This window comes from Lates calcarifer, linkage group LG17, assembly GCF_001640805.2.
Source record: "Lates calcarifer isolate ASB-BC8 linkage group LG17, TLL_Latcal_v3, whole genome shotgun sequence".
Lineage (NCBI taxonomy): Eukaryota > Metazoa > Chordata > Actinopteri > Centropomidae > Lates > Lates calcarifer.
Window position 1 is genome coordinate 24717333 of NC_066849.1, and position 22661 is coordinate 24739993.

Below are 22661 nucleotides of genomic sequence, written 5' to 3' on the forward strand. Positions count from 1 at the left end.
TGAATCAATTGATCAGTGTGTACATGTCACAGACAGTATACAATTACACGTCAAGTCAAGTCAAGTCAAGTTTATTGACTTTCGGTTTCCATTGTCATATTTTTAACTGTGTATTATTATATATAACTCTAATCTTATTCTAACTTTATTGATTGTAAACCAATGTGCCGCCTCATCCTCCACTGTAGCATTACCTCAGACTTGTAAACAACATACTTACCTCTGCCTGTTTTTGGTCTGACGTTGCGTTGTACTGTAGCACCACCTTGTGTCTACGACTAGCTACACTACATCCCTGAGAACTCTCAGTATTTCTAAGAATTGAACAGACCTCTTGGTCTTATCTTTATGTACCTTTATGTGCTCTTTGTCCTTTTAAAACCTTTATTTGACCAGGGCAGTACAAGTACCCCAGAACTGTCCCCAAGCACAGTCTGTAATATAAATATTCTTGCTTTTCATTAAAGATATTTCACTCTGGTCCACTCTAAAGCCACCACTTAAGTCACCAGATCAACCAACAGTCACTAGTGTTCCTAAAAACGAACCCTAATCCTATACTCAACCCTACGCTAACTTGTGCAGGGTAGAGGTGCCTCCTTTACATTTTCACCCCACACAAAGTCGCTGCACAAATTCAGTGTGCTCAGTGTTTGTATTATCAGAATCTGCTACCACGTCATGTTAACAATTTGTACATATGTGCTTTCCTTTATTCTTGAAAGCGTGAAATTTTAAGTCTGCAGCCCCCACAGTGCCCTCTTCTTTAGTCTGAAATGTTTGCTGACTTCCAGGGATGGTCTGTGTCAATGCCCTCTAAGTCATTCCTGTGCCCACTAGTTTCACCCACGACAAATCCCACAAATAAATAAATAAAAAAAACACACAGAACACCTATTGATGCAACTCCATTCACCAATGCAATCACGGTGACAAATGTTTTTCCACCATGAATTAAACATCTTTTGACAAAGCAAATATGTGGAGATCTTAGCTCTGAATGGCCAAATACTGCACGGCAACTTTCACCTCCACTGACATCGATTTTCATGTTGTGAGGTTTTTCATACTACAGAATTACTCCAGTTCCAGATATCACTTAACCCTCCCTGAAAACTGAAAATGTTTGCAAATTTCATAAATATTATTTTCATAAATATTTAAATTTGTACATTTTAAAAGAGCACTTTTGGCACACAGCATTTTCTTGCATAAGCTCAAATATTTTGATTTCTGCTTCCAGCTTGAATTAGAGATGTCATTTTTTCTCTGTTTATCTCTGAAAGAAAATAAAATCTCTACAAAAAACTGAAATAAAGTAACTTATGGTTTATTATGAAGTTCAGGAACAAATGTCTGCATATAAGGTGCTAGTTTTAGTTGTTTAGCCTTAACTCTCATGTTTTTCAAATGTATTTCACTCATTAGCTAACATAACAAAAATCATTTTTGTGATACTCTCCAGTTGTAATCAAGGTCATGATGCAGAAACAAAATGCTCACATTATACTGTATAATTTGTATTTCATGAGACACACATACAGTATAACCTCCATCTGTTCTGCTGGAGAATCTGTGCCTTGCCATCCCTTTGAAGCACTTTATTCAGATTAGTTATGGATGAGCAATCATTTCCCAATCATTCTTATGCAAGTGTACCCAATAGAAGTTGCAACATTGAAGCTGCACAAGCAATATTGATTTTTGGCCAGTGATTCCATGGATTGTGTATTTTTTATGACAAAGGTCAACATGTGTCACTGGTTGTCAGCACCTACTGCAAAAAGCAGCATGTCTTTCCCTTCTGTGCAGATCAGAGAGGACCAAAGATTTCAGAGGTGAATTTGGGTAAAAGTTCAGAAATGTGTTATCAAATACTCCGTTCATGCCCTCTGCTTAAATCTAGGGCTGTTTGAATCTTTCGGGTCAGCCCTACTTGCACCCTATTTTATAACCACTGTCTCCAATACACTGAGGAATTTTATTGAATTAAAATGATGCTTTGAACAAATTCAAATTTCCTGTTTAGTCATGTAACATGTCATGTAACAACCATAGCTACATGTACATTCAATCTTAAAATTCATCTTTAAACTCACAGAGATGCTGCAGTCAGTGGAAAGTCTGTGGTCACTTCCACTACATTCCTCTCTGCTTCACTCTGATATAATCATGGTGTATTTACCCCGGAGGTGTCAGTTCATTCAATGTCGACAGTGGTGACCTGATATTGCTTTGGTCAGCTGGTTGCTGGCTGGAGAGTGACAAGTATGTTTGATTGGACCTGCAAATACTCTATCTATCTATCTATCTATCTCACATCATTCTTTAAACTTTACATTATATCTTTTCTATGAGTGCATCTTGACAAAGCAAGTTTCCTCACCCTACCCCAGACCCTAACCAAGAATTAGGCCTGGTCCTGGATTTAACTAAAGTCAGTGCCAAGAGTGGATTGAGTGACTTCCAACTCTGTCCCTATTGATCCCAGAGAAGAGAGTCTGGCTGCAGGGCTGATTATCTCCTGACTGATAAGCTCCATTGTGCAAGTCTTTACAGTAGCTGATTGGCTGGCAGAGAGATCAACAGATGCAGCATTCCAGGATAGGACCGTGTGTTTTGGGGGTGTGGGGGTCAATGGTTGTATTTACCTGAGGTGACATGAGAGGGCAATGATTTTGTGAGTGTGTGTGAGTGAGAGAGAGAGAGAGAGAGAGAGAGAAAGAGAGAGGGAGTGGGCGTGCCAACAGTAGCAGGATATAAAAGGTCACTCTATCCCTCTGTGGGCATCTCTCCTCCTCCCAGCCTGTGTGTGTTTGTGTGAGTGCGTGTTTGAGAGCGAGAGACAGGGAGAGACAGAGTCATCCCAGGCCTTCACCATGAAGCACTGTGTGCTGTTGTCGCTGTTGTTGGCGTTGGGGTGTGTGCACGTCCGCGGTGCACCGGTGGAGAAGAACAACTTGGAGGAGGGGTCATGCGAAGACGCCTTTGCACAGAGTGCCGCACGACAGGCTCTCACCAAGATCAACCAGGACCGGCAGGAGGGCTACATCTTCACTCTGCACCGCCTGTCCAATGTGCACATGAGAAAACATGTGAGTAACTCCAGTGAGCACCACCATGACACCACCCACAAACCAACTCCTGATATTCTTAAATGCAGTATTGTTTCAGGGGGGAATTTGAATCTCTGCCCACATCTCCAGTTTGTACAGTTATTCAAACAGAATGAAGAATGAATGATTGAAATCAAGAGAAAGGGCAATTCAATTTGATTATCAGGCTGCTTTATTTTTTTCAGTCTGGGCTAGAATCCATACACACACAGTGACAGCATCAGAAACAATGGGACATTCTCAGTTTACCAATTACTTATTAATTATTCATGAGAACATCTGCACAGAGGACATCTTCTGTAACCCACTGATCTAAACAGTCCTGTCTGATTTGATGTCCCGTGTTTGTACACTTTGTGTATTGTATTTCTACAATTAAGCTGACAAGTAAAAGATTATTATAGCAAATCAGTGTGAAGGCCAGAAATCTCAAAATAAGATCCAGGCTTCAGATGATAAGAGCATGTGAATTATGTTTTAGGTTTGAATTCGTTATAAGTACATTATGAGTGTAATTACTAATCAGACATCAGACAGGGATGTTATTAATCATGTGTCAGCTGTGTAGTAGAAGACACATTGGTTTTGATTGTGTGGGAGATAAAAAGACACCAAGGATTACTTGAAGGGTAACAGTTGTCATGGAAACATCCGTACATTTATCATGAGTCATTTGAACAATCACACATTTTCCCACCCAGTGGAAAATCATTTCCTTTAGGATGTTACTGTGATTATCGCTCCATAAATTCATAATGTGTGTATATTCTGTGTGTGTGTGTGTCACAGGGAGAGAATAGCGTGGTGTTCTACCTGACTCTGGATGTGGTGGAGACCAACTGCAGCGTTCTCAGCAAGAAGGACTGGAAGACCTGTGAGGCTCGGCCTGAAGAGGACGTGCCGGTTAGAAAACACACACTCACGTTTGCATGCACACATACTCATAAACATTTGTATGCAAGAGTTCCCATTCATTTATCCTTTTTTATTGCAGGTATATGGACAGTGCAAAGTTGCCATCTACATCAGTAAGATGAACAGAGTGGTGCGTCTCTACAAATACAACTGTGTTATCAGACCAGGTAAAAAACAACAACAACAACAGGAGGAAATACAAGAGGCTTGACTTATTTGACTCTTGCTTTCAAAATTAGACAGTCAGGACAGATTCTGCTTATTTTTGATTAAAAAAAATATGATATCTAAGATTCAATACTTGGTTAAAAGAGACTAAGATGTTGTGCAGTCCAAAACAATCTTGTGCTTTATGCACATTCTCTATTTCTCTGCTTAGTTCCTGTAGGTAGGGTGACTAGCCGTTGTCCTGACTGTCCAGTTCCTATCGAGAGGGGCGACGCTGAGGTTCAGAAGACTGTGTCCCTCTCCATGAAGAAGTTTAACAGTGACAGCGGGCTGGCCAATCATTTTGCTGTGCTCAATGTCACCCGTGCCACAGCCGGGGTAAGTTTTCCACATGTCCAACGTTTGCTACAGATTGTTAGGATAATACCTGAGCGCTTTTTCCAAACCATGTGGAGATATGAAATCAGCATTGTTTCTGTCCCACAAACATACACACAAGAAGTTGTTGAATTACTGAGCAACCCAAAATGCAGAAGGTCCACACTACACTGAGAACATAAAGTTGTACTAAAAAAATAGATATTTCCCCTAAATTTGTTTTGAATATCAAAAAATAGTTTGTTCCTGCAGTCATCTTGGATGTGTTTCAGTTATGGATTAAAATCTAATAAATTTCCAGCATTAAATTAGCATCAAATCGTCCACCACAGAAACTCTCAGACCACTCCTGCAGAAAAATCCACCTCAGTATTTCATCCAAATGCTCACTATATAATTAATGGTAATATTTTTACCCCTTTGAACTTCCATCTTAGGTGCTTCCACCTCCTGCTCTTCCATTGGTCAAAGGCTCTTTAACTCGCCCTCTTGCTATCAGACCAAAGTTATGATATTGTTGTATTGTTATGCTTATTTCTTTATTAAGAGTTTGCTTTCTTTCGTTCTTTCTTCATGTGTTCATCCAGATGGCTTTGGGCATGTATTATCATGTGGAGTACACCATCCAGGAGACCACCTGTGCCAAGAGTTCAGAAGCAGTGACCGCTGATAAGTGTCCGTTCATGGACTGCGAGTTTGCTGTGAGTCATGACGAATTGTTATTTCATAGTAGTTTTTTCACATTCTTATTTTGATCAAATGGAAAATTTTAGCTTCCATAATTAGTTTTGTAGGTTGACAAAGACAGAGCAATCCTTCATGTTAAGAAGTGCTTTGGTTGATCAGTTAAACATTCAGTCTCTGTGTCTCTGTAATTGTGTGTATAATTCATCATTTGGCTTGTATTCTCCTAAAACCTTTTGAGAAAGATAATAAATGACCCATTTTTATTATGGCTTTCCACTTTTAAGTGTATTTGAGTTTGTAATTCTGTAACAAAAAACGTTCTACTGAAACCTCCTTTTTCTGCTCATGCTGTAGCTCTGGTTGAGTATGTTTTGGATTCATATCAATTAACAAGTTTATTATTTCAGAGGATTCCTTTAAAAAAAAATGTTCCTTTCTGTCTCCTTAGCACAAGGGCTTCTGTAAGGGATCTCTTTACACCTCTCCCAGTGATGAGGACATGATCAGTGCAGAGTGTGAGATCTATGAGCCGGAGGTAACAACACTGTCACACTGATTTACCTGTTTCATTCTCAGTTTTTTGAATATCATTCTGAATAAAAATCAAACATTAATTATTTTTTAGTTTTTAAACTTGCTAATTCAATTATAGCAATAATGAAATGTTATTCTATTAGAACTGTAGACATGAGACTTGAGTAACAAAAAGGTTGACCTGCTTGTGAAACTACCCTGAAAGAGTGAAGTTCAAAAAAACTGCTAGGCTTTAAGAACATGGTGACATTGCAACAATGATGTCCAATGGCAAAAAAATTTGATCATTCAAATTATCAGATAGGTTGTCTTTCTGGTGTGCAGGTTGTGATAAAAAGGACTTGACACTTGACTTCGATTTGCCCAGTGGTTTATAACCATGGATGTGGTTACCACATAACCAAAACACCTTCCACGCATCACCAATTTTACCTTTGTGTGTTCTCCAGGCTGCAGAGAGAGAGAAGAAGTTGCACCTGCTGGGTGGAGAGACTGACCACAGCCACAACGATACACACACACATAGTCATGACCATGACCATGCACATGCTACCGACCAGACACACTCACACGACCACGTGCACGACCACACCAAGAGCCACACTCATCATGACAAAACCCATCAGCACGCTGATAACAGTGACCACCACCACACTCACGACCATGATGCAGGTAGTGGTCACAGGCATGCTCACGATCACTCCCATGACCACGGGCACGGCCACAATCACGTGCACGCTCATCACGCCAAAGCACACAACCACAGCGGCGACTCACCCAACCACCACCACGACTACAAGCACGCTGATGGTGTGCACACCCACGAACACGACCACGAGCTCGCTCTGGACCATGACCACAAGCACGGTCACCTGCACGAGCACGAGCACCACCACCATCACCACAGCCATGAGCACGAGACTACAGCCCATGACCACCCAGAGGGTGTGGTGAAGGTGCTGCCCGACGTGGACCAGCCCGTTACTCTGCCTTCCTTCCCTGATGTCCCTGCCATCGGAGTCACGCTGCCCCTGAAGCCAGACCCCGAGATCCCTGGAGAGATAGAACCCATCATCAAGGCCTTCCCCACCTCAGTCTCAGCCCAATGTGCAGCCCCAGCGCCACAAGGCACCCTGGTGGGGATACTCTTCACTGAGGACCCCATGTTCAAACCAGCTGCATAAGGTGGCCCATGGAACTCAATTAGAACCTTAATAAATCTTTTAAAAACTCAGACAAAGACACAGACTTTTGTGTAGTAAAGACAGGAAAACTCTGTTTGACATTTAACACATTTGCATTCAACACATTGATATGTAATGTAACACACCTTGACTACTTCTCTGGGTCATTGTTGGGCAAAATGGTGGTTTATTATAAGCACAAACAATAACAACAACCTTTCCTGTCTCTCTGCACTTCAATCATCTAATAAAGGCTGAGCGCTTTAAAACACACTACATGAACAACACCATCCTGGTTTTTCCCCCTATTTTCATAAAAGATAAGTAGTAATAAAAACCACAGTGTGCCCATACTCACATGGAGAAACCATCTTAACCTTAACCTTATTTCCACTGCCACTGTACAGTTGAGCCAGAAAACCTTTTCTGTCTTTGTTTATTATCTGTGCTTAATAAATAATGATCACAAATACTCAACCTGTGTTTTTTGTATTGCATCAGAATTCACAGAACAAAAGACAACCGTGCTGACTTTTTACAAATATCTAAATCCTGGAAAATATTGAGAATACACCAGGATTTAAAATGTCAAAATTTTGTGGCAAATAAGTTCATTCAAGCTGCTCCGAGGATCTGCTCGAGGCAGCTAAATTAATCCACGCGAACGCTACACGTATAAAGCTCAACTAACAAGCTAACAAGTTTCCTGACTGACCAAATTAGGAGAGAACATTAGCTCAAGAGCTTTATTTTCCCTCTTCAGTAACTCTCTTATCAACAAAATGCTGTTTAACAGTGAACAAAATAGCAGAAGAAAGTCAGCAGAACAGCAGAGAGAAAACGGAGAGAAGCTCCAAGAGCTACAGTGGCTGAGCTAATGGTTAGCTGGTAGCTAATAACAGCTAACACTGTTACTAAGCCATTGATGAGCAAATGCCATTATGTGTTTGAATGCTGCATTACAGTTAGGATCGCTGAGTTAGTACCATTTTAATTAACCATGATGCTGTAGCAACACTTAGTAGTGAAATTCCAGTAAATTTCATATGATAATATTGTTTTAACATTTGCATGTTTCAACTAAATTTGGTGGCAATAGTATTAGATGTTAAAGAATTATGGCCTGGAAGATTTTAGCAAACCATTATTTGAAAATTGAGTGGAATATTTCCCCCCCAAAAAAGTCTATGAAGTCCTGCTAATAGACAAATAGAACATTTGAGCAAGACATAATGATGAACTTTTGGAGCTTTCACACTGCAAACACAACAGTAACAGTTGCAGTTTAAACTACTGATCAATCATCTCCACACTATCTCTGTGGACATGTAACATCAGTTTTTCACACTCAGCAAACAGCTCTTATCTGTGCTCCATAGCCTGTAAACACAACCCAGACAAACAATAACTCACAGCTGCAATTCACAAAAATGACACATTTTCTAATTTCCAGTTAAGGACTGTATCTAAGCCAAAACATGTCAAAATACAATGTACAATGTAACTTATGTACTAATAAGTGGTCGTGCATTTCTTCTCCTTGTTATGATTAGTTGAAATCACTAAATGCTTTCCAGTATATATTTTAGATTTTGCAAATCTATCTCATCTATCTATTGTGTGTTACATAAAAAACACATTTCTAGTGTATACCAATCATACCATATACTTGTGAGCTAAATGCTTAGCCACAGTGTGCAAATTAAACAGTGGCCAAAAATACTATTTGGTCTACGATACTTTGCCACACAAGGAGAAAAATACACCCAAAATTGAGTACTGGTTTTAGCCTGGTTGTCACAACATAAATAGTTTGGCTCCAGCATTCCTGGCACAGTAGCGGGTTGTATTCATTGCTAGTGCAGTTAACTTTCTGAATTTGTCAGTTTCACTACATGTAACAATAATCTAAACAAAAATGAGCTATAGCCTACTGTATTTTACCTGTTTTCCAATGCACTATGACCCTTCAGTAAGTCTGAGTCAGCCAATGGCCTACAGAGCAGCAGATAGCAGCTGTTTGCTCATCCTTTGGGAGAGAGGGGAAAGTCCACCATCAGTCCAACGTGTCTGTCCAAACCCTGTCTGCAAAAACTAGGACTGCAGGTCTTGCAAAGAAGGATTTAAAGGCCAGGGCATGTGTTAGCCTAAATGTTAAACTATCTACCAGGATAGGCTTTAGCTATTCAGCTGGGTGAAATTAGGGTTTTATTGCACCCAGAGTGTGTGTTTGTGTGTATTAGAGGATGAGTGCATACCTGCTGGTCCTATGTTTGGCTTTGTTGCAGCAGGAAGGAAGAGCAACACCAGACCCTCCAGGCTGCAGCAGCTCAGAGGCGGTGAGAGTGGCAGAGGAGGCCCTGGAGCAGATCAACCAGGACCGGACAAACGGATACATCCTGGGCCTCAACAGACTGTACGACCTCTCTTACACGCCTGCAAAGGTGAGGGGACACACTCGCATACACACATACATGCACAAAAACATGAAAAGTATTCCATGCTATCTCTTGTATCTTGAAAATATTTGCAGAAACATGGTGGAGGGGAGCCTAGAAAAAGAAGAGGAAGAAAACTAGAGTAAGAACAGGTCATTGTAATGTGAAAAGAAACTAAAAAAATAAGTGTGTGTGTGTATGTGTGTGTGTGCATCCAGGAGAAAGATGGGTCGCTCTACAAACTGACCATTGATGTCATGGAGACCAAATGCCACATCACCAGCAGGAAACCATGGAAACAATGTGAAGTCAGAGACATTGCTGATGTTCCAGTAAGTACCACATGGTGGTGTCTCCTCACTCTTAAAGATCAGCACAGTGAGTGCTTCTCTGTTGGCCACAATAGAGTTGAGCTCAAACTAAAACACAATCTGCTTTTTGAATATTTTAAGACTGATGCAGAAATTACGCATTGTTTACTGTTTGCAAATGTTACCTATATTATATCAGATCATTTCACTCGTCAAAACTTATTTATTTATTTATTTTTATTATTATTTATATAATTTATTTTATTACTACTTTCCAACCAAGCGAACCCCTCAGATTAGTTTGTTTGTTGACCTAGTTGTCAGTTTGGCTCTATATGCATGTGTCTACACCTACACCTGTGTGTTTGTGTCCTCCAGGTGTATGGAGAGTGTGAGGTATCTGCCTACGTTGACACTCAAGTCAAACTTCGAAACTACTCTTGTGTACTTCGTGAAGGTAGACCAGTGGAGTTGTTTAGACTCATCTGGGATTTTTTTTTTTTTTTTCATTCATTTGATTCATTTCATTTGATGACACAGAAACACATTTTTAGATGACACAAAGTGTCAGAGTCTATTGTCATGGCATTTTACCATTTTGTTTTTGTAAATGTTTATTGAGGTGTGAAATTAAAGATATTTAAATACACTGTTCAGTGTGAGAAAATGTCATACATGAATGATTATGCAGAGGTACAGTTTTATTTTTTAAGCATTTGAAGGAGATAAACATCTGAACAAAGAAAGCTGTCAGAGGGAAGAGAGGGATGCAAAATGTTAAAGTTAACGAAAGAGAACAAATTCGTTTGCCTCAGCTACATCCCAGTAACCTTGACGATGCCCATCCTTGTGTTTAGTTTCTGCTACTGCGGTGGTGTCTGTGTGTCCGGACTGTCCCACAGCTGATAATTTGAATGACCCCATCATCAAGGAGACAGCCAATCTCTCTCTGCAGAGGTTCAATGAAGAGAGCCAACTGGCCAACTACTTTACTCTGGAGAACATTACAAAAGCCAGTTCACAGGTTAACAAACAATAACAATGACAAACAAAATGTGGGTATGTGTGTATACACAGTGTGTATACATTACGTTTTTGTGTATTTTCTCAGTGGGTGGTTGGTCCAGCTTACTTTGTGGAGTTCACCATCGTGGAGACAGTGTGTTCAAAGAAAACAGATGCCAGTGAACTGAGCAGCTGCCCACCTATGGACTGTCAGTTTGCTGTGAGTAACATACACACAGGTGTATTAAAGGTATTGATTTACTGTGCTTACTCAGCACAACAGGGCTGTCCACAGTTTAAAGCTAAATAACTGGACAAAATGGTTGATTGTTGGAGGAGAAATTTCCCTGAAATAAATTTAGATACTTGTTTCATTAGAAATGGAAATAAAAAACATGAATAATATTCAGCTTGTATTTCCACTCAGGGCCTCAAAGGCTAATTTATCGCTCTTAAACGTCTTTTTGTTCTGAAGCTTTTCTGGCTCCAAACAAGAGGCCATCAAGTTGTAAACCCATGTTCAGCTATTCTTGATTTCTTTCCTCTCAGCATAGAGGCTTCTGTAAGGGCTCACACGTGGCCATTGAGGACCAGTTTGAGATCAGACCTCCTGTTGGAAAGAAGGACAGCTCATTTCAGAACAGGAAGCCTGTAGATGTGAAGTGTGAGCTCTACGAACCTCAGGTACCTGCTTCAGCTGCAGCTTCAGCCCCATGCAATAAGACTTTATATGTCTGATCTACAGAGATACCACCCAATTCTGCAGCTCTGCTAGTTTTTTTGTCTCTTTGTCTACCTGTAGTCTCCCCACTCTCATCAACATGTTCCTGTACACTCTCCTGATGTCAGTAGAAGATGAAGCAGTTACCCACACAGTCTCTTTCCTTTCCTCTGCAGGCTGCTGCTGTGGAGGAGCAGGCCCACGCAAAAGCAGACAGTGGACACACTGAGCATGAGCGCCACAACCACACACACCTGCATCCCCATGAGCACACACACTCAGCCACACTTACTGTCTCCAAGACACGGGGCTCCCTCGGGACTGTGGTGGATCGGCCAGTCTCTCCCAGATCTTCCCCGGCAGCCAGCTCTTGCCCCGGCCCACAAAGGCACAATCTGGGGATTGACAGACTCAAGCTCTGATTGGCTGGACACAGGGCTGCATCTTTCCTGCATGTTGTAATTAGTTGTGAAAGAGACAAGAAATTGTAACCAAGAAGTAAAATATAGACAGTAAGTTATACCAACAATAATCCTTGTAAATAATCAGATTACACTGATTGTTTGATTGAAGCATTTACATATCTGGACGTTGAATTATTTCCTCCCAATGTGGAAATTGTTTGGCAGTTTAATTATGCAAATAGAGTTTGTCTGAAAGACACAGCTGCTTTGTTTCAGTAATTTTTACATCACTAATTTAAAATGAGGAATTTTCATATACTCCTCTTTAAATGTTTTTAAATCATTTGTGAGTCATACTCTCAGTAATCTCAATCACTGTTGAATAATAGTAAAAATTAAACAGAAAACCGTTGTTTGCTGTGTGGTTTATTCCATATGTTGCAGGTAAAATGTGCACAGTACAAGTGTTTAACTGTTACAGACTCTGTGTTTTGTTTTGTTTGAAGTATAAAATTAATTAGCAATTTCACACATTTAATGTAACGTCTGATCCAACGAGGTAAAACTTAGTGGCTGGTGAGACCCACTTCTGCCCTCTATTGGTCAGAGGGTGTAGAAGCAGTTTGCAGTTTTTGGGGTGATGTGGCGGAGTCGCTGAGTGTCTGGTAAAATAAATTGTTTCATTTTCATTTCACTAATATGAGGTTAAGTCATTGAATGTTGCTGGTTTGGCCTATTTTATCGACTGCTTTCCCCAATGTCGACAGTGTAACCATGAGAATGATTTCTATTTTGGTTCCCGTGTAGACAGCTGAGGCTGTTACCGCAGATCAGGGTGACACATCATGACGTGAAACTCCTACAACTTTTAAAACTTTTTTTCTTCGACTGTTTATACGGGTTACGTCTGTATTTTGGTGAGTTTGTGATTCAACCTGCCCCGGAAATCACATTCACGTGTTGCCTGAGAAAACGAACGGAAAAGTCATACAGGAACACACGTTCCTCACTCTGCCACCACGCTGCTTCTATTAAACCGGCAGTCCTCTGGATAGCTCGCCGTGATCGTATAGTGGTTAGTACTCTGCGTTGTGGCCGCAGCAACCCCGGTTCGAATCCGGGTCACGGCAATTTTTTGAGGTTCGCACGTCCACACAGAAACTGATGCTACTACTTTGAAATTGTACGGCAGACACAGTGTGTTGTTCTGCAGCCGCCAAATAGTAAATTAATGTAATTCCCAAGTGTGTGTAGATATATCTCATCTTATGGCATCTGTAAAGACTTTTCTTCTTGGCCTTTATATCAGACTGAAAATTCATTACACCTCTTGCCCTCGATAGGTTTACTGCAGTGCGTTAGGCACCGGACTGAGTCAAGAGACCCACAAGAGAGGAGCCGTGATTTGTGGAGACACTTTCATAGGCCTGTTAAGGCCGAAGCACACAATGTGCTCGGTGGACTATGAGAGAATGTGAAACAGTTCAGGAGAATAACAAACCTATTGGACCTCGGTCTCCAGGGGAGGCCAGCTGAATACAATTTCATTTACTCATTTATAAAAGAGTCCTCTGGCTGCCAAGCAACAAACTGAGTCATTTTTCTATTACACAGCACAGAGCAATCTGATGAATAGAAAAGAAATGTAGGAATAGAAAAAAAATGTGACCAGTGCAACAGAGATGTTTCAGCTGTTTCTGAGATGTTTTAGTTTTGTTTTAAATATTGAAATTAAATCACAATATGACAAGTAATTACTGTCTTTGTGTGAAATATATAACACCTGTTCTCCTTAAATTATGTTTTCTGTGCAATAAAATGAATGAGTAATATACAATATTCACATATTCTTGCAAAAATAATAAGGCATACTGCCCAGGATAAATTATTAACCTGTCAATTTATTCAAATACTATGTGCAATTGCAGTCTTACTTATGTCAAAAGAATTGTGTAATTGTGTGATACATATTTTTCTAAATAGGTTTTTCACATAACTATAATATTTTAGTCAAGGGAGTTGATTTTGGAAACATTCTGAACTTCATAATATGTCCACAAGGTGTCACCCTTATATTTGTTTTCACTTCACTGAGCCTATGATCGGAGCTCACTCAGCTGTACCAATGTTCAATAAGCTGATATTTGAGTTTCTCTGGCAAAACTACACTTGCCAGAAATATAAGAAAGAATTTTTCAATGCCAAAACTTTATTAAGTTAATAAAGGCTGAGGTGTGTGAGAGTAAAACATGAGGTCTGTTGCTGCTGCCAGATTACTCTGATCTGAATCTGATTCAGCATTATGAAACTGAAGGTTGAGTCCATCAGAGAGTCTCAAGAAAAAATGTGAGTTGTCATCAGATACATTTGTTACACAAGATAATGTATTTTTTTCTCCTTACAAACATGGGATGCATTCACTGCTTGAGGCTTGTGAAAACAGTTTCAATGAAATCACTGTAATAGGAAAGTTATTCTTTAACTGAACGGCAAACAACTTGTGTCCATACCAAGGCCATAATCCACGGGTGTCACAAGTTAAAAAAGGTTAGAAACCAATTGTTGTTTTCATTGTTCTGAACTGTTGAACAAGATTTTTCAAACCAGTACTTTTGCCTGTGAAGCCTATGGTTTTGTAAAGCCATTCATGTCTTCCTCAGGATGAATTGTAATAACTCCCCTGATTTTCCACCAAGCACTCTCTCAAGGTCAAAACATCAACTTCTAGTGTTTTGGTTTACAACCACATACCTGCAAAACAGATCAGTCTTTTATCTTTTCATCTGTTCTACAGACCATGTCATAGTCTAAACTTGGCCCAAACTGGTCCAAACTTTTTGCCATTTTGCCAAAGCATTAAAATAGTTTCAATAAGTACTGCAATAAGCTGAGTGCTGTAGAAAAGTTCTTTCGGAGCCCTGTGGAGTCATTGTAAGTCTAATTTAATCAAACATCTCTATGAAGAGATCCTCTTTTCCAAATATCTAAAGCCATCTAAAGACTCACCCTTAATTACATTACGAAAATGGAAGTTTTCAAATCAATACTTTGCTGAACATGTTTCCTTTTGACTGTACCCTCAGCTTTCCATTAGCTGCCTCAACAAACACAAAAAAGCAATTCAACTACAAGTCATTGTTTGTGTATCATCTGTACTAATCCACCCCTGAGTGTGAGCTGCAGACAGTTTGTTAATATTCCATGTTGTTACACAGTCTATATACTACGTATTGTTGTCATCATTTGTCGCGCTTCTTCCCTCCTTGTCTGTCCTCTTCTCTGCAACTCTCATAGGAGAAGTGAATCTAGTCCTCATGTTGTGTGTCCCACATTTTTTTACCATTATTAATTCAGTTTAAGAAGCCCTCAAGATGTGTAAGACTTGTGGTGTGTGTACACTGATGTGTGCACAGGCAGTCTAGTACACACACACACATACACTGTTATTTGTGACCTGATAATGAATGAAGTTAACACCAACTGAAAACATTAGCTCTGTTCCACACTGAAACATGAAGTTGATGTATTTGGATTAGTCCACTCAAGAGAGCATTTTTGGAGCACCACCTCAGTGTGGATGGAGACAAAGATGAGTTTTAAGATAAAGCCAGACAACTGTGAAAATGGTCAGAGTTCTTCATGGTTTCATGTGTGAACCAAGTTTGACCACTGTAAACATAGTTCATGGCACTACTACAAGTATGAGCCTCCATGGAGTACCTTTAACTTTTTAAGATGCACCCCTTGATTTTTTGGTGATAGCACCGCTAAATCTTGGATGGTTATGGGGGAATATACATTTTAAGATTATAACAAATCTGGGAGCTTTAAAGCCCGTACAGGAGTATTTTTGTGATTTGTGGCAGATTTGACAACTTGACAACTCTTTATAATCATCCAAAAAGATACTGTGGTAGACAGCAACACATGCTGCTAACCCCTTCCCTGTCACCTCTGTGGATCAAATCCAGGGACACTGTGAACCTGTTACCATGTTAGCATTAACAGCTGTTTACCTACCAGTTTAAAAGTTCTCTGCAAGTTCAGCATCTTCTATTGAAGTTAGCATGCTAACCAGCTAGCCCCAGCCCGTCCGGCCTGTCTCATCACTCTCTGATACTGACTCACTGTAGTGTCCAGACTGATCTGATCTTTTCCTTAACCCTAACCAAGTAGTTTTTGTGCCTGAGCAAAACCATGACCATGACTTCTTTTATGGCTATGAAAGAACTGCATGTTGCCTTTTGGCTTTTAAGTGGAGGCATTCTGGGGGCTTTTTGTGCACTGATCTCCAAGACTGACTTCATGTAAGGAGCATATGCTTTAAAAGCCAAATCCCTAATCAAAAGATCACATTTGTATTTGAAGACCAGGCAGGGATTAAGTTGCGCTCTATCCTTTTTAAGAGCCTTAAGGGCACGAGGAGTCCCTGAGAGGGGAACTGGTTGTATTCAACAGTAATTCCTCATGCAGCGAGACAGCAGCTGCTCTTGTGGGCCATTTAGCTGTTTAGCTGTCACGAGGGCAAGGTGGCCATGACCTCGGGGACTTTTACATAGCAATAGTGCAATACAGCAGTTATATAGAGATGTCCTTCAAAATTCTGTGATAATATGAGCGCTGTGTGGGCCTCAATGTTAACACGCTTGAAGATTTGAAGCTTAGTTATTCAAATCTTTCAATAATGATCACAGTAGCTAGATGAGGGAATTCATTTTGATGAATGATGATGTTTATGTTTTCATTTGACTGTATACAGTGAAGTAAGAGGATAATCAAGAGGGAGCTGAATCGTACATGACAGAATCTAGTAGCTAGATGCCAGTTTTGAACCCATGGAGAGTAAATCATCTGCATCATCATCCTGCTATACTGTAAGCCCTCAGGGCACCATTAGCAGCAGTACTTCATGTATTGTATGTTTCCAAAGAGATGGTGAGAATGTGAATTACTGCTGCCCCACTTCCCCTTCCCTCCCTGCCTGGGACCACCTTGAGGGGAGCGCTGCATCCTAACTCCCAGGGTGACGCAGATGGTTTGTGCATTATACAACATGACAACTGCATTAAACATGAATACAGTTCTACTGTGTCTGCTGACCACATATCACTGTGGTTTATGGGAGGTCTCTCCTACTGGAGAGGTTTTATATTCCAGGTGCTTTAACAGAGTGTGTGGAGGATGATCAGTGTAGAGGATCTTTGTTTAAATGATAAACACGGGTCCATTATTACAGCATATGTTGGTTATATCAACTGTAGGGTACCAGGATGTAATTAGGTTGGTATTATTTTTTAATATTTAAGATTAAAAAACTTTTTGTAGAATTGTTCAATATATTTAAGTATTTAAGGGTCACCAAGTTTATATTAGGGGGTGTATGCATATAAAATGGGATCAAAGTAGTGGGGACACACTATTTCTGCACTGAATTAACTTCAATAATCTAAGATGATGCCCCTGCAGCAGGTTTAGTCCACTTATTTCTACATGGTAAGAGCAATGAGTCATTCACAAGCCTCTTATTGAACAATTCAGTGGGTTAATTTCATATATATTATATATGTACAGACATTTCTTACTCCTACATTTTCATCTTTTGTGCTTCATCTTTAGGAGTTACTTGCATCCCAGGGAGGTAGTAGTAGATATAACCACTAGTTGGTAGCCTTGTCCTTTTTTTTTTAATTCTATTGAGGAGCAGAGGTTTGTGATTAACATACATCAGCCCCCTGTAAAGTCATAGTAACATTTCTTATTCTCAACAAAGCAGATCTGAGTTTACTTTCTTACATCTTCTAGCCAGTGTCTTTGATTATTTTCTCATAAGTGATGAATAAACGGCACATTTTCTGTTGTATTTTGTTGTTGTTATTTTGTTTTTGTTGTATTTATATATTGTATTTTCTGTTATTGTATTTTCTGGTATTATTTTTCAGTCAAATAGATGTCATTCGCTTTGCTTGAGCTGACAGGTAATTTATTTTCAGAGTGTGTATGTTGTGCAAAAATGTAAACAAACAAACAAAACATTAAGTTAATGTATCACTTCTGTTATTAACAAAGCCAAAGTTTACAGAATAGAAATGTGACAATAAAGTAAGCTACACCACTCCTTAGTTTGCACTGGCGACGCGCAGGTTATTCCGTGTAAACTGCGTGTGTGTGTGTGTGTGTGTGTGTGTGTGTGGAGGAGGGTAGGAGGGCAGAAAAGAAGGGGCAGGTATCAGACCTTGAGCCCCTCCTCCACAGAGCCACGGTGCGCCTGTGTTCCAATGGAAACAGGTGGGATCCCCCGGACTCCTCCAATCACACCCTCCCTCCGGTGCGGGGAGGGGGGGTCCAGGACAGGAGGCAGGACCCAACCAACTTCCACACTCACCACAGGAAAAGTCGGGAAACACATCTGTCCCCTGCATGTCGGTTCCTCTGCTGGTCCGCGTGTGTTTCTGAAGCTAGCACGGTAAACATTAACGGGGCAGCAGCTCGGAGCGCTGGTGAAGTAGTTGCTGCCACTTGGCCGCTGTTGAGGGCGGTGTAGCAGCCTCGCGGTGCTGGGACGCTTCGCTGCGATGGAGAACATGTACTGACCGGATTTGGGACTGTTTTTTTCTTGGATTACTTGTTAAACCGACACCGGTTTGCTTTCCGTTGATATTCTCTTGGTTCCTCTGGAAGTGTGGAGTAGTAAACACTTTGGAAAATGCCTGCAAAAACCAAGTACAACCTCGTTGATGATGGGCATGATTTGAGGATCCCATTGCACAACGAGGAAGCATTCCAGCATGGGATCAACTTCGAGGCAAAGGTGAATTCACATGCAACTTTTATGTGTAGATAGCAAACTGTTAACGTCTAATTCAAACATAACAACAAGTTTTCGAGTGCTTGCTTTCGTTAGCCAACCTGTGTACCCAACGTTTAACGTTTACCACTGTAAAACTGCTTTATTCAAAGCCGGTCCAAGCTAACCGAAATCTAACCGTTTGGCGACTTTTTTAAAAACCGGAATCTAATTGCAGGAGGTTTGGCTAGCAAGTAAAGCAAGTTTTTAGCTAGTTGAGATATTGAAACTGTGCATAGTTAATCATTGCCGTAAGTGGACAATTGAACTGAATGCCAACTAGCGTTATAGTGTAATTAATGTATTGTACCTGTCATATTTCTACCTTCTTGGCAACAGTACATCGGCAGTCTGGATGTGGCGCGGCCGAGCAGCCGAGTGGAGATCGTGGCTGCGATGAGGAGAATACGGGTGAGTGGAAGCTCGACAAAACTCCATTTAAAAACTTGCAATTTTTCATGTTCCCGTGTGTCAGCGAAGGAGTTAATCTGGAAGAATACGGCCTTAGGTGTTTTAGGATTGAATGTAGTGTACTGTCATATTCGGTATACGTTTGATTAACTAAGCAGCAACCTATGTCAGGAAAACGACAACTTTCTGAGTTGATTTACTGTCATTCCAGGTAAAGCTAACGTAGATTGAGGACTGTGATAATAAGAGCCGAACACTGTGAATATGCGAAATGAAGCATTACTGAAGTGCTTGTGGTTGGGGTTTTATTTCTAATGGCGAATTTAAGAAGACACCATAATTGTTGAGGTGGAATGTTGCGTTGAGAAATTTTGCCCTGATAGAGAAATGAGCTCGAATGAATTGTGAAGAGAGAGAGAAGAAAAAAAAAAAAAAAAAAAAAAAAAAAAAATATATATATATATATATATATATATATATGTGATGGTCTGAATTATGGTTGGACTAATTGGTGACTTTTCCCACTGATGCCGCAGAGAATGGCGTGACAAATCACCAAAATGAGGCAGAAACTACTGTGAAACACATGATTGGACACACAAACTACAGTATTATTATGCAGACATTGATAGTCTGAGTGCTGGTTATGAAAACACCTTGGAGTTGAAATGTGCAGACTTTGTACTGTCTCGGACTTGGGTTGCTTGGTGGGAGGTTTGGTCTCCGATGTGCTCCATCACTGTTTTGAAGTTTCCTTTGAAGCAGTGCACTGGAGTGTCGTCTGTCTCTCTCTCTCTCTGTCTCTCTCTCTCTCTCTCTCACCCCCTTTCTGCTATGTAAACCTAAGATTTACAGCTTTTTCAGCTCCAGAAAGTAGACTTAATCTTAATCAGTGTGTCTGCCAGCTTGGCAGCAGTTGGCTTAGCAACCTAATATAGGTTGTGCCAGTGGTGTGGAGGTATTTGAGGATTATGATGATGAACTGGTAGGTGTGCTGTGTTCAATCGATGATCCCCACACATATGGCTACTCAGGCAAAATCACTATACATTTTATTTCAATCTCTAAATAATTGTAATGGAATTTTAGAACAAAATTTACTTATAGCTGTCATTTTTATTCAACTGACTGTCAGTTAGCAAAACCGGTGACTGGTGTGGTGTGGTCTCTATCTGCAAGTTGTTTTGTGCTGAAGATCATTCCAGCAGGACACTCACTCTCAGATATGTCTACGCACAGTTGAGTAAAAGGTGCAAAATGTTCTTATTGCCCTTTTCAGAGAAGTGACCCGCTCCTATAAAGTGGACCTCCCATCGTGCTGCCATGGCAGCTGTTGTTGTTGGCAGGAAAACAGGCTTTGGTTTGGCTCCTTCGGTGTGAAAATGGTTTGACAGTGGCTTGACAACACAATGGAGGGAAACCACAGGTATCTTAACTTGGAAAGGAGGTCATACTGGAAAGCATGGGACTACTGGAGTGGCTCTTAAGGCATTTGTTTTACTTGGGTTGCAAGTAAGCCAAAGCACTTTACATTGAATGTTGAATTAAGAAAAGAAGGAAAAATAAAACCTTAATTGTGTACACTAACATGTTTTGGCTAATATGAGTAAGATGTCATGTTATTTTTTGTTCATTTCAATTCAGTATGTGGCTCTGCTTATGGACTGTGGACATTTTTGAATCCTTGTCGAGTAAAAAAAGAAAACACGACAGACCAAAATATGTTAAATGCAGAAATCACATTTATTTTCAGCAGAATTAGGCTGAAAAACAGTCATACATATTTGTGTTAAAAAAGTAAATAAATAAATAAATACAAATGCTCTCTATCTTGCTGTGCACAATATGGATGCTTATTTTTGTAGTATGATTCACAACTAACTATTTTTGTAGTATGATTCCAACTAGGGACATTAAAATTGCTCACTGCTTATACTACACCTTAGTGCCACCATGCTACATGCAGTTTATTCCATTTGGTTTGATGTTTAACCAAAAAATGTGAATCAATATAAAGGTTTTGACTTATACAGGAGTGAAGCAACAAAAAAGAGGCTATAGTTCAGCAAAATTATTGGTTTGAACTGCTGGATGTTTTTACTGTGGAGCAGCTACAGAAAGTGCTGGCGTGTTTGCTGACAAAGCACGGCAAGGGCATACATCAGAGGCTTCTACTTCTATCTGTTGAATGAACAGGAATATACAGGTACATCAAAACAATGACCATATAGACAACATTACACACATGCAGAAAAACATGAGAGTTTTTCAGTTTTCCACACACAGGTTTTTATTCAATCTAAGATGGTCAGTAGAAAAGACTTTCCACGGCCTCAGCACACCTACACTCACCTGTTGTATCCTTAGAAGACACTGGTATAAACTTTAGGATTCAGAAATGATGTTCATTCATTTAGTCATTTGGTCTGGCAGAAACTTGCTATTGGTTGCATCAAGCACAGTCTCCTCTCACCATGTTCAAAGTGCTTCAGGTCCAACGAGGCAAAGGCAAACTCGTCTAGTTTCTAGCTTGCGCTTTCATGTAATTTTTGATGCCTTGTGGAGTTTCTGAAAGAAAGTTTTGTACAATGATTGTTCCTCAGTAGTGTCTGGTCTTTTCCAAGATTTCTATCGGCTCCTCTTTCTACAGAGTCAGTCAGAGCTACGCCGGTTGCCAGGCAACCACTTGATGTATGGTGTCATTGTTCACTGTGTGCATGAGTCACCTGTAAGCCAGTAGCTGATAACAACGTAATGACATGGCAAAACAGGAAATAGCTGCCTAAAGTGAAGCAGTACACACGGCACTACAGGATCTGATGTGGTTTTGTTGCTCTTGTTTATGTAGTCACACACGGATGAATACACACATGTATTGTCTTGTGCATGTTACTCTCGAATGATTAATCATTGTTCCCAAAAGTGAATAAGGAAACTCTAACAAAGATGGGAAAACAATTTCAGCTTCACTTGGTGAAACTTCCCTGCCACCAAAAAATGTATTGCTCAAATGTTGTGTACTAGTTCATCAAGTGTATCTGAATTGTCTTTACTTCATTATTGATTAGTCTGTTTGTGTTCTGTCTGTAAAATATCAGAATGTAGTTTTTAAAAAACAGCAAATTGCATCCTTTAGAAGAATAGTTCAGGCTGAATCTAGCAATGTGTGACATTTTTGATTTATAAATTACTTAAGAAAACCAAAATTGTTGGTTAATTTTTTTGTCCACAACAATAATTGATGGACTAATCAGCACAGATCTGTTGTTCTCCTGAAAGATTAAGAGAGGGCACCACCTCCATAAATCCATAATGTCTTGCGTTTTTCACACTGTCGGCTGGAGTCCACAGAAAGGTGAACACGCTGTACAGTATAATATAAAGGTCTTTATAAATTAGATTTATTATTATCATCATCTGGCGAGGTCTGGTAGCAGCTTATCTGGTTTAAAGGAGATGAGACCTTTACAGTGAATTAAAGGGATTAATTTCTCATTAATCTGCCTTCACTGGGTTAACTGACTGTAGGAAGATTGAGCAGCATG

The 22661-nt window shown here is 40.1% G+C and overlaps 3 protein-coding genes and 1 non-coding gene across 4 annotated transcripts in view; all 4 read left to right on the top strand.

The window, feature by feature from the left end:
• The first annotated feature begins 2776 nt into the window (after positions 1 to 2776).
• Positions 2777 to 7459, top strand: fetub (fetuin B). Its single transcript, XM_018670826.2, has 7 exons — positions 2777 to 3095; positions 3906 to 4019; positions 4111 to 4198; positions 4411 to 4577; positions 5165 to 5278; positions 5713 to 5799; positions 6248 to 7459. The coding sequence occupies exons 1-7, from the start codon at positions 2880 to 2882 to the stop codon at positions 6980 to 6982; spliced, it is 1521 nt and encodes a 506-aa protein (XP_018526342.2). The 5' UTR covers positions 2777 to 2879; the 3' UTR covers positions 6983 to 7459.
• A 1566-nt stretch (positions 7460 to 9025) lies between these two features.
• Positions 9026 to 12555, top strand: si:ch211-284e20.8 (uncharacterized protein LOC563738 homolog). Its single transcript, XM_051077162.1, has 7 exons — positions 9026 to 9426; positions 9639 to 9752; positions 10110 to 10188; positions 10589 to 10755; positions 10843 to 10956; positions 11286 to 11420; positions 11634 to 12555. Exons 1-7 carry the CDS (start codon positions 9229 to 9231, stop codon positions 11877 to 11879), a joined length of 1053 nt encoding a protein of 350 aa, XP_050933119.1. The 5' UTR covers positions 9026 to 9228; the 3' UTR covers positions 11880 to 12555.
• Positions 12556 to 12919: 364 nt separating this feature from the next.
• Positions 12920 to 12991, top strand: trnah-gug (transfer RNA histidin (anticodon GUG)). The gene has a single exon. It is a non-coding gene; the product is annotated as a tRNA-His (tRNA).
• A 4903-nt stretch (positions 12992 to 17894) lies between these two features.
• nos1apa (nitric oxide synthase 1 (neuronal) adaptor protein a) overlaps positions 17895 to 22661 on the top strand; it is a 131437-nt gene continuing 126670 nt past the window's right edge. The window contains 2 exon segments of the mRNA XM_018670872.2: positions 17895 to 18669; positions 19045 to 19116. Of these exon segments, the coding sequence (XP_018526388.2) occupies positions 18565 to 18669; positions 19045 to 19116 (177 nt within the window). The 5' untranslated portion in view covers positions 17895 to 18564.